At 36.0% G+C, this 12,729-nt stretch overlaps 1 protein-coding gene across 1 annotated transcript in view; it reads left to right on the top strand.

The window, feature by feature from the left end:
• Nucleotides 1-12,729, top strand: part of Smp_094330 (putative abc transporter) — a gene marked incomplete at both ends in the record, with an annotated part of 54,640 nt that overhangs the window by 17,836 nt on the left and 24,075 nt on the right. Inside the window, 3 exons of the mRNA XM_018793795.1 lie at nt 323-508; nt 2,944-3,381; nt 3,483-3,797. Coding sequence (XP_018648272.1) covers nt 323-508; nt 2,944-3,381; nt 3,483-3,797 — 939 coding nt within the window. The remainder of the gene's footprint in view (nt 1-322; nt 509-2,943; nt 3,382-3,482; nt 3,798-12,729) is intronic.

The raw sequence follows: 12,729 nt of genomic DNA, 5'->3' as shown, positions 1-12,729 counted from the left end.
TCGTGTTATTCATCTCAGTACAACTCGCGAACAGAGACTATCCGGACACACCACAAACTGTCAGAAAATTAAATTTTTCTACTCATTGGGATATTACAAATATATTATTATTTTATAACAATCTACCCAATGCTCAATTTATTCAAAATTATCAAATCAAAACTTGGTAATGATACCTACGAACGTTATTTTGTTCAGTCATGTAAGAATCATGCGGTTTTTCTTAATCTAATTACATTCTCATGTTTATTTTTCTTCATTTGTATTTACATCCCTTTCTTTTCTTTTTCTCAAAAACAACTACGGCATCCAAATGTTATAGGTTGATTTAGATGTGGCTACAACATCGAAATTATGGGATGAAATTGATCGTATAGCGACAGCTAGTGATATCGAAGAAGATTCAGATGTGGAAAGCTATAATTTAGTCTCAATTCAGAGTACACCACGACCAACACTTCGACCTTTTTTCGCCACAGCCGGTAGCTCTGATGATACATTGAGTGCTGTAAGTTAAAACTAAAGTTTTTCGTTGTTTTGAATTTATATAAACCATATCAATTTATTTATTGTTTTTTTTAATGGTTTCTTTTGTAAATTTGACATCAAATGGAGAATTATTAAAAATCCTTCCACTGTTTGGATATTTGTTTCGTTCTAGCTTGAATTTTTCTCATTAGGGCTCGTTCACACCATTATACAGTATCAAACCTTGGGTTTTGCATCTACAACACTTAGTAGATATTCACTGATTCACATAAAACAAGAGGTTATTCTGTTCTTTTTTTACTGGTCTCTCTTTAAATTATCTTTCATTTGTAAGTTAATATTTATTAGACTTTTGAAGATGTTCACAATTTTATTATGACAAAGAAGTTGATTTTATTTCTCTTTATGCATTCATGATATGTTGTAATTAAAATCTTAAGCGACTAAGCTTCTACTTCTTTTTTCCGTTATCGTTTATGCAAATTTCCTAATTATTTATCTTCATTACGTTCTACAATTAAAATTCTGATAGCGTCGTTTACACTACATTGATTTTTTCCTCTAACAACATGGTTTTTCAACAGCAGATTTTGATAAGGAACTCTAATTTTACAAAATAATTACTTTATGTAAAGACGTTATAAATGTGTATTGATATGTAAATATTAAGGTTGGTGTGTTATACGTAATATGTGATCGCCAGTAAGCCTTGGAACCTACGTTACATGCTAGTTGTCACTCGTCACAAAGATATGTCTGCAGTCTTTAGGGAATCGATGCTCATTATAGAGTCCAAACTTTTATCAAAGTCAGAAACAGTTATCGATTCTAACAGAACTCATCTTACTTACTCACTCTTTTGACCGGAGGACTTCCAGAATTATGCTCTTAATAAATAAAAACGAACCCAATAGTATTGTTGCCCTATGAAATATTTGACTCCCTTCTCTTTTCCTTATAGAAAGAATCTTCAACTTTTCGGGTGAGATATTGGTAAATTTTCAATGTCACATTACACCTAAATTTATAAGGTTAAAATTGAAATACTCCAAGGACTATGCTTTTAAGGAATAAATAATTTTAAGCAGAGTTAAGCAGTTTCGCCGTGTATTCGGTATGTTCATCATCTGTATTCCATTCTCCTAGTTGATGATGCAATCATTTAACCTAGATGACGTTAGTTATTGTACTTACATGATAGGTACTCACCATATCGTTAATAGAATAATATTGAAGGCTGTGTATATGGTTTATATTTCCTATGTTCCACTTACTATAATCACGTGTACTAGTATAATAATAAACAATAAGTTAACTAACCACTGACAACATACTATTTACTCATTGAATTCAATTGGTTTAGGTTAAGTAAATTTTATAATTCCTAGTAATATTTTGCTGAGGAGTCTCATGCTAGGACAAAATGGCTGTCCAGTGCTTCCAAGTTTTGAGTGGTGGTCTAGCTTAGATCGACTCATGAATACAAGTTTGAAAATACTTTTTTACTTGTCTGCATAGTTTATTATCTGTTCACGTGTGTATTATGTGAGATCACCACATTCTGTTTCATTTTGCCAAGTAATTATGTTTAAAAAATTTGATTTACATGTTACATAGTTTGTATGAAATGGATATAAATGTCATCAAATTAAGGCAAAATCTTTATTTAAAAGTATTAGGTTAGTATCATTTGAAAATTTACTCACGTAACTATAATGATAATAATACCACTACTATTAATAGCAACAACAATATAAACATCTTAATGGAATTTACCATAATTTTATCATTTCATTCACTTTAAAAAATAACAATGTGGTGTGCTAGTGATGTCGACAGATATAAGTAGTATGTATCATCAATCGAAGGTGGAATGCCTGGTGGCAGAATGTTAAGAAGACCGAAGAACAGAGAATAATTGCTGTGGAAATGAAGGAACCTTGAAGTCTGAGACGATTGATTGACATTTGCAAAAGGAACAGTCAAGTTTGAGACAATTGGTTGACATTTTGGAAAATAAGTATTTACTATATGGTTCTCAGATTTTACTAAGATGTTCTTTAATTTTGTGTCCAAACATATTGGATTGTTCCACACATATGTTCTCCTTCATTACAACAACAATACACGATTGACGAATTCAAAGATTATGTCAGTATTTATTTATTATAAATTGTACTGATATTCATTCTACTAGTCTAGGTACTTGATTCCTCACAGTTTTAATCATTACTTACTCGATTAATTTACCGTAAATAAATGTGTTTATCTTGTTGAACAATTGTATGTATGTTATGTGTGCAACTTCTACTCACATAGATTTAGTTTGTTTTAAACTATACAGTATTCACCTGCATATATATATATATATATATATATATATATATATATATATCTTAAACTTGCATTGTAGACGGCGAAATAATTTAGCTGTCTTTGTTGCATTATTTTTAGGATGCTGGAGCGAAATTGCTGAAACGCCTACAAAGAGAGTTACTTGCTCAAAGTGAGACTGATACATCACCTGACACTGCACATCTACGATCCATGCTAGCTTCAGTTGGTAAATCGGTAAGCTTTCAAAACCCATTCGGAAAATCTTCTGGGAAGTCTGATCTACTACCGTTAGAGAGATTTTCTGCACTACCAGGTTCATCTACGACAACATTTACTGATTCAGGACCTTTGCAGTCCACTGATTCTTCACTTCTTCAACGAGGTGGTGGTCATATGATGAGTTTAGCTGGTGGCCGTTTCGCCAAACGATTCGCGCATATTCGACGACGATCCAATTCAAAGCATATTTTTGGAATGCATAAACCCAGTAAATCTAACTACAACCAGGAATCTGAAACGGTTAACCAAGGTGTAGAAAGTATTAATATAGAAAGTGTAAGTAGTCGTAAATATGTTTTTATTGTTTTTTTCCTCAATTTACCTAACTTTTTGATCTATTTACTAAACTATACGTTCTGTTTTATTTATTCATTAAGGAATCGTCGGATGATCACTCTCCAACTGATGGTGGACTAGATCCTTCTTGTTTATCTTTATCTCGTGGACAAGATATAGTTTCTGATTATTCCGCTTTACATAATTCTTCAGGAGATTTCTCGCAAGCTATAAACCCTACACTATGTTCTACTCCAGAAGCTAATCGTTCGTATATTTTAGGCGATAGATTAATTTGCGATGGAAATATTACTTATGACGAAAAACAAATTCATGAGAAAACCCCAACCAATTGTAATACAGATTTCTCAGCTGGTGAAAATAAATCTTTTGAAGCATCAGTGAATTCTTTTGGTGTAAGTGTTTGAAATGGTGTAGAGGTTTATCGAATCTGTATTTTTCATGTAATCTTTTTGTTTTGTTTTTAGCTTTTAAAAAGTTTTTTATGAGTTAAGTGTAAATCACAAAATCCCAACTTTCTTTCGGAGAAAGTTGTTTTTGATTTATTCCGTAAACTTTTGGATGTAATATGATCTTCGAATGTTTCAATTGATTTTAAAATATTTTTCATCAAAAACTGATACTATAAAGTCCCGAACTGCTAGAACATATACGTTTATCTAAGTTACTATTATGACATTGACCTTCATTTCGTTTTTGTAGTAACTATATCACACTCAATCACTGAGTTTTAATTGAAAATTTCATACTGTTTAATTTCGTAGAGTTTACAGAGAACATGTATTTTTTGCTGACTTAATTGACCCTAGAAACCATAAACTATATTGAAAATTCATCAATATTTAGTGTTTTTAACTGTTAGGTTTCAAAAATTACCTTCACTATGAATTTAGTAATTTTTGAGATAATATCAATTCTCTACGGATTGATTTGCATACATTGTGATCTGTTTTATACATTGTGTTAGTAAATCAATTAACTGAAACCAATTATCTTTATATTAAGATATTAAGGCTTCTGTTTCTGTTAAGCAAGATTCAATTGACTAAATATGTTAGTTTTTAAATGTTTTACACATCATGTTGAGTTAATGCTTCGAATTGATACATTTCATTTTCTAAGTTTTTCGGTTTAATAAGATTATTTCTTTACAACAGGCCATATCTCTTTGCTTAAAATAAGACCTATCGTAGCCAATGGTTGGAGACTCTGGATGACATGGTTTGAAATCGATCACAATGGCGTGTATGTATACACTCTTTGTCTTCCCTTAAACCGTGAGATGAAAATTACTATATACCTTTCTTTCTACGAACTAATTCTTTCTCCCGGTATGATATCTTTACATGCAATCTTTTTTTTATTTGCGTTACTACCATTGGAGTAACTGCTTCTATGATTTAAGTGTTCATCTTGTTGTTCTAATGAGGTGTGGCAATTCAGACTGATGTATATATAATGTGCCTGGTCCTACGTCATAGCTGACTGACTGATTCTTCAATTTCGTCAAAAGTTCTTTTTAAATAAACCTTTTTAAGTATACATATTCATCCAAATATTAGTTTGAAGAACAAAAGATTATTAGTATTTAAATATGACTTGTTTCGGTTAGATGTTGACCAGTATGCTTATGCTTATGTAATCCATGTAAACCATGCAGTAACAACCACGTCTCATTAATTATTTGCAATTCGTCGTACAAGATTTCTTGAAACATTTAATCTGGCGAGTCAGTCAGTCAGTCACAACGTAGAACTTCGTACGTACGTACATCAGTTCGAGTTGCCATACCACATTAGCACAGAGATGCAGTTGTCGATTCAAATCCCATAGTGGTAGAAGTAGTAGGAGTATAATCAGAAATCCAAAAGATTAGGGGTTTCAAGAAATTATTGAAGGAGTATAGTACAGTGAAATAAATTTGGAAAGAGAAAAAGGATACGGACATGAAGAATTCAGAAGATTAGAATTTGGTAGAACACAAAGAGTGGATGCATCTTCGCCATTGCAAACGATTTTGAGCCATGTCATTCAAGGTCTCTAACCATCGGTTGCTGTCATCTCGCGAATCCCAACCAGGTAGTCTACACCTACCAACATGGCCCAGTCCACTTGTCAGTGACTTCATTGATTTGTGCCACGTTTTGGTCTGGCCACCCCTAGCTTTCTTCCAACCTACTCCTACACCATGAAACATTGCACGTCGGGGCAGTCGGTGGTCGGGCATACGTAACACATGTCCCAGCCATCTCAACTGATGAAGTTTCACTACTTCATCAATCGATTTGCCATCCCTACCTAGTACTCGTTTCCTAACAACTGCATTACTTACCCGGTGGTCCCAGGATATACGAGCAATGCTTCGAAGACACCTATGATCGAACACTAGTAGCCTACGAATATCCTCTACTCTTATTGGCCATGTTTCACTGCCATAGAGTAGGACGGAGCGAACTGCTGCACAGTAAACCCGTCCTTTGGTTGCTAGACGGATATCTCGCCTACGCCATAAATGACGCAAGTTGGCGAAAGCTAGACGAGCCTTCTGTATCCGTGCTGAGATTTCGTCACATACCAGACCACAAGGGCTGATGAGACTTCCAAGATAAGTGAAGTGGTCTACACGCTCAACTACTTCACTCCCTATCATTAGTTCAGGTGTCGATGCAACCCAATCCTGAAGTAACATTTTGCACTTCGAGGGAGAGAATCGCATTCCGAACATGCCTGCATAGTTGCTTATAGTGGTCAGAAGACTCTGCATGTTGTCAGCGTCTTCACCGAGTAAAACTATGTCGTCGGCGTATTCTAAGTCGACAAGTGAGTCTCCTGGTAAAAGTTCAACTCCTGGAGGTTTAGCTGATGAAAGTGCTATCTCTAAAAGTAAGTCAATGACAAAGTTAAACAAGAATGGGGAGAGTGGACAGCCCTGACGAACGCCACTTGTGGTAATCAGTTCTGATGACAGTTCGCCATAGGCTCTAACTCGACCAGTTGTGCTCGAGTAGAGAGCCTTTATGAGGTTAATGTACTTCTTTGGTACTCCTTTCAGTGACAAACATTGCCATAGAACCTCACGATCAACAGAGTCAAATGCCGCCTTAAGGTCAAGAAATACTACTATTGTGGGACGTCTGAATTTGTGTCTATGTTCTAGGACCTGACGTAGGGTGAATATCTGGTCTATGCAACCACGTCCAGGTCGAAAACCAGCTTGGTTTTCTCTAGTCTGCTCTTCACGAGCTTTGGTTAGGCGACCTAGTATTATTGAAGCTAATATTTTAGACACTATATTAGTCGAACTGATTCCTCTGTGATTGTCACAAGAGGACTTTTGTCCTTCCATATAGACTGGCACAATCAGTGATTGGGACCAGTCAGATGGAATTACGTCCAGTTCCCAGATTCTACCTAAGACCTCAGTCAATCTCACTGCTAGTACTGGACCACCATCCTTAAAAATCTCAGGGGTCAACCTGTCAGGGCCTGCTGCTCTCCCTCGCTTCAGATTTCCTATAGCTTTTTCAACCTCACAGAGGGTTGGAGGACTTACATCAATTTGCCATTCAGGACGACTGGGGATCGTGGGTAATTGAAGTGTGGCTGAAGGCCAGTTGAACTGATCCCTAAAGTGTTCTGCCCATCGATCCAACCTCCTGGATTGAGAATGAATTATATGCCCATCTTTATCTGAGATGGTTTCACTGATATTCGGGTTCCTAATACCGGTTTCTTTAACGAGTCTGAATAGCTGCCTACTGTTACCTATTGCCGCTGCCTTTTCCATCTCTCTTGCTTTCGCTACCCACCACTGTTCACGATCATTACGTAGACTTCTTATAAGCCTGCGCTTAAGTTGACTCCGCTCTTCGTTATGCTCAGAGCCAGGTGGGATGAGTTTTCGAGCATCTATCAGTGCGGTAGATGCTGCCGAGATCCATTGTTTCTCCCTAACGTTATGGTTTACCTTATTAGCGGATATCACTGCTGATTCCACAGCTTTTCGGATGTCATTCCACGCTGCCTCGGGGTGGACACAACTTACATGGCTGCCTAACTGTTTTTCTAGTTGTTCCTGAAATATATTCTTAGCTTGCCTACCATTAAGTAGAACCCTTAGAGGCTTCCCTGCAGTGTCTTTCCTACGTCCAGTAAGACGCAGACAAATACGTGCTCGCACTAGAGCATGATCTGAATCTAAGCATGTGCCCCAGAATGAGCGACAGTCTTCTATCGAGCCCCTCCATCGGTGGCTGATAGCGATGTGATCTAATTGGGTCCAACGTTGGGACGAATTCGGGGGTCGCCAGGTCAAAAGATGTTTTTCCTTATGCTTAAAGTTAGTATTTGCAAGAAATAGGCGGTTATCTGAGCATAGCTGCAACAGACGGTCGCCATTATCTGTTCTTTTCGCCATGACACCATAAGATCCACCCAGGTGTCCTTCCCTTTCACTTAGTTTACCTACTTGAGCATTAAAGTCACCTGCTACTATTACTACATCAGAACGCCTAGCTTCTCGGAGAAGGTCAGAAAGTTTCCTGTAGAACTCATCTTTTATATCGTCTGAGCTGCAGTCAGTGGGAGAGTAGGCAGAGACGACGAAGAGGCAACGACGAATTTCCCTATCTTTCCGAGTCCTTACTGATCCGTTTAGTCGAACAGCGCATAGACGACTGTCTACTGGGATCCAGTCTAAAAGAGCTAGTTCTGCCCTAGGACTTAATGCTATACCTACTCCAGCGAGGCCACGGGAAGCAGCGTCAGGGCTTCCAGATACACGGAGCGTGTATCGAGATGAAACTTTATTTTGATTAGGTGCGGTCAAATGAATGACACTACTCGGATCTTGTATGCGCGTTTCGGAGACGCAGCACACATCGATGGTGTAAGATTCTAGAGTTCTAGCTAAGGAAGCCTGTTGTCCTATTTGGCACAATGTTCGGACATTAAAAGTTCCTATATGTAGTTTAGAGCGTGGTTTCAAGAGACCAGGAATAACGTTCTGTGTACTCGAATCGTTTGCCCTAGCGGTGCGACGCGATAAAAGGACGTGGGAAGGGTTAGTCGAGGAGATAACAGAGTTATTAGGTGTAGGAAGGATTTGAAAGCGACCAACTTGGTCTTGTGTGCAGTTAAGGGTATGAGGGCTAGTATCACTTCCCGGCTGCCCACACCGTGGAAGGGTATTTCTTGAGGGACCTGAAAAAGAAGTTGGATTAGTGTTGGTCTTAACGACCTGGGAGCGTGACCGCAGTGCCCAAGGGACATCTGCTTGAGGCCGGTCACGCACGGCCTTTTTGTGGGGGATTTTTGACGTGTTAGCTCCGTTCTTCAAAAGTCCTTACCGCCGGAGACGGAAATCCGTGGGATAAGGCGAGGTGTGCATTTTTAGGGTCGACCTTTTCTAACCCCACCCCTCCTTGTGGGAAGGCAGCATCGCTGTCATGCTGGTTGTCTGAAGGAAACACCTTACTGCTTTCACACCTCTGTACAGTCAGCAGTACGACTTCGCCTTCGGACCTTGGGATTGCTGCTTTTAGTCTCACCGCTCTTCAACCGACCTGTCTGGCATGGTAAGACCTTGAGGAACGATTGTTCCAGCCAGCATAGCTCGATTGGATCATCACGATAGGCAAGCCCGACCACCACGTCAAGGTAGCAGCAACGGTCGGGTAGTCTGGCGAGTGATATTACTGGTCACTTAATCAGAATAAAGTTAAATAGTACTCATTTTTAACGCAATACTCAATTGGCATTTACTTGAAGGACTTATTCGCAGCTTTTACATATCAGGGACTCATATAATACTATGCTAATATTAAGATATATTGTTATATATTTTCTTAAGTTCAGCATTTATTTTATAACTGTCGATCAATATGAGCATAACTATTTATTTATTCAGCTTCTATTTCAATCCAAAATATCGATTTAAATAATAACTAACCGTCAAATATGAGCATAGAAAATTTCAATTAATTCATTAAATAGGCTTTAGAAAAATGTCTCTTTTAGTTTTCTGCATATTACAGATTAATTTTTATATATATTTTAAAAAGGACTTAATAAACAAGTATGATTTTATTTATGTACTCTTTAAAGACCAACCTATGCTATATGATTGCTTTAAAGTCAGTGAAACTGATGGATCTATGCTTTATTCATTAGGCCAAACACTCCTTACATAATCTAAATATTTGTACAATTGCAATTATCATTGTTTTTAAAAATCTTCAGTTTAGTTATTTTATAAGCATACGACTGGATCCACAGTACTACATTTTAAACAACTAGTCACTATCGTTAGCTTTCAAACAAATGTCTAGTACACGAAAAAAATCTGTTAAAGTGTTATCATTGTTACTGATATTGAGGGGGGAGTTTGTGGCAAATGTTGAACACGCTATAGATCACGTTGTGATGTGGGTTACTTATATCCATATAAGCAGTATATGGCGGTGGTCAGGCATAGAATGTATTTTGACCGAAGATCGATAAGGAAAGAACAGGAACGAAGCGCAATCGGTATGAAAATGCATCAACAATGAAATCAAATAAGATGGACTGATATTTGCAGAAGGAACAGGCAAGATTGAGACAATTGATTGTTATTTTGCAAATTAACTGTTTACTGTATGCTTATCAGATTTTAGTGAGATAGTCTGTAATTTTTGCTTAAATACATTCAATTGTCCCCACCCGTGTTCTTGTTCACTACAACGTCACTAATACCGAGCTTAGTTGGAAAACATTTTAAATGGTTTTAACTAAGGTCAGTTAATGATTGATACTATATTATTGTTACTATTAGTATTTCGATGTATTTAGGGATGAAGATCAGTGTGCATATTACTTACAATTACATGTTAACTGTCATAGTAACAATGTGATCTACGTCATTGATGTAAAATAAAACAACATGTATGTAGGAATCATATTATTTTACCAATCTGATACATGCTATATAAAGTTCATTCATCAAGTTTGACAATTCAATTATTGTTAATATCATACTGGTAGTTTTACATTTTATTTAGTACTTTATTGTTCTTTTTACCTCGATAATTACCTTTAAATTCATATTGTGATGGTAGAGTAACCTTTTGACCTTGATTTTAATTATACGTTACTTTACTAGATTAGGTATGTAAGTGAATTCTAGCTTTCTATTAATTGCTTATTTCAAAGTTACAGTGTTGATGATCGATTATAACCATCATTATCATCAATCCTGATGTGTAGATATTCTTGGTAGTAGTCTTGATTGCTTTTTTTACTTCCATTATTAATATATCTGTTTATAATTGATTCGTGGTGAAAATAGAAAATACTAATAATACGATAACAAGCGTTTTTTACTCTCTCTCTCTCTAATACTTCAACTCCCTTCTTTTTTCAATAAAATCTCATGTTAAAAAGATACTTGTAATCAATTTTTCATAATACAAAATGTCATTAGGTAATGGTGGTTGTAACAGTTGTATGCTTACAAGATTGAGGTTCAAGCATTTTTGGTGAGGAAGATGCCGTTCAACTACTGAATTATCCAGTTTTACTAGTTAATATCCGTCTAACTCCATAGGTATTAGCGGAAACGTTTGCTAAATTTCTCATTATTTTCACGTTCCTTGTTTCCAAATTATGCTCATTAACGCAATTTTTTCTGCTCAAATAAGGTTGCCACAATGAATTAAGAAAACATTCACGTTATTGAATAATGTAAGCTTTTCTATACCATCAGTTACAATCAGCTTCTATTTGCAACTGCGATTCTTTATCTGTCGTAACTGGGAATATACTGTTTAATTTACTCTATCCTTGTAGTATATGTAGCTAGAAAGATTGGAAAAATCCATTTCAACAATATATGACTTTTTATAAAAATAAATTTTATTTCGTAGTTATACATATATTAAAGGACCTTCGGAAAACAAAGGTCAAAGTAATTAATTTCCTTAGGGTTAATAAAAAAAGACTTTTCTAAATCAATACTAATTTATTTAGACTAAAATCATGAATGGATCTATGTTAGATCACCACCTAGTATGGTCGTCCAGTGATTCCAGGTTTTCAATGGCGGTCTTACATTGATCCATTCGTGATATCAATCTAAACTCAATAATCTCCACAACCTTATACTAATTTATTTCGACTGACAAAAATACATAGATCGATCATAAAAGTCGTCAAAAGATAGAATCTTTATATTTAATCACAATATTTAAATAACTTGATATTATAATTTATACAATCAATATACACTGGGAAGAAGTAAATAAGAGGAAAAGTAAGGAAGAGTTTTTATAATTTTAGATTCTTAGGGAATGAAACTTTAACTTTTATCAGTTCATATTCCCTTCTTATTCTTGTAAATATCGATTGGGGTTATTCAGATACATATCTATCCAAAAATTTCTCTGCATGGATGTATAAAATAAGTGAAAATTAGCCATCTTGTTAAATATGAATTTAGGTTTAGGAAAATTATTATTAGGACCTAATTTTCGTACATAACGACTATTGTAACGGAAGCATTCGAACAACAGTAAGTTATATAGTTACTTGTATTAATTATTCTAAAACTATTTATGATCATGATTAGAATGATGGTTCGTAGAGAGTATAGTAGTTTTAATAGTTGAATTCATGAGTCGATTGTGACTGGACCACCATTAAAAGCCTGAAAGCATGTCTCTTCCTATTTGGTCTGTCAGCCAGCATCCACAAATGTTAATGTCTGACTTATTAAAAATCTCACTAATTTCCACAATCCTATACTGATACATGAATATATTTTAGCACTATATTGTCCATAAGCATGTGTTCCTTATCTATGTCGTAACGAAAATTATTGGATATACATGCAACTATAAAACTCCGCCTGTAATTCTTCTAGAGTAACTGCTTGTCTCAAACCCGTGCAAAGAAGGATGGTTGAGAATAGGGTCGTCGACTCCATCCTGTAAAAAACTAACTAACAAAAAAGATCAGTTCTATGAGAGGTTGCGATCAATTACAGCAAAGTGCTCAGAAAAGGATCTCACAATCCTGATGGGAGACCTGGTCGCCAACTTTCGTATGGACAACATAAGATATGAATATACAATGGAACGACATGGACTGTGAGAGAGAAATGAAGATGGGGAGAGATTTGCAAATATATGTGCATTCAACCAATAGTAATAAGCGGCACAATATTTCCACACCAAGGCATACACGAAGCTACATTGATCTCAACGGACCACTACACAGAGAACCACATAGATCATATTTGTATCAACGAAAAATTCCGAAGGACAATGGGAGATGTGAGAAACAGGATGG

Source organism: Schistosoma mansoni, chromosome 1 (genome assembly GCF_000237925.1).
Source record: "Schistosoma mansoni strain Puerto Rico chromosome 1, complete genome".
NCBI lineage: Eukaryota > Metazoa > Platyhelminthes > Trematoda > Strigeidida > Schistosomatidae > Schistosoma > Schistosoma mansoni.
This window is presented reverse-complemented; position numbering and strand designations above follow the sequence as displayed.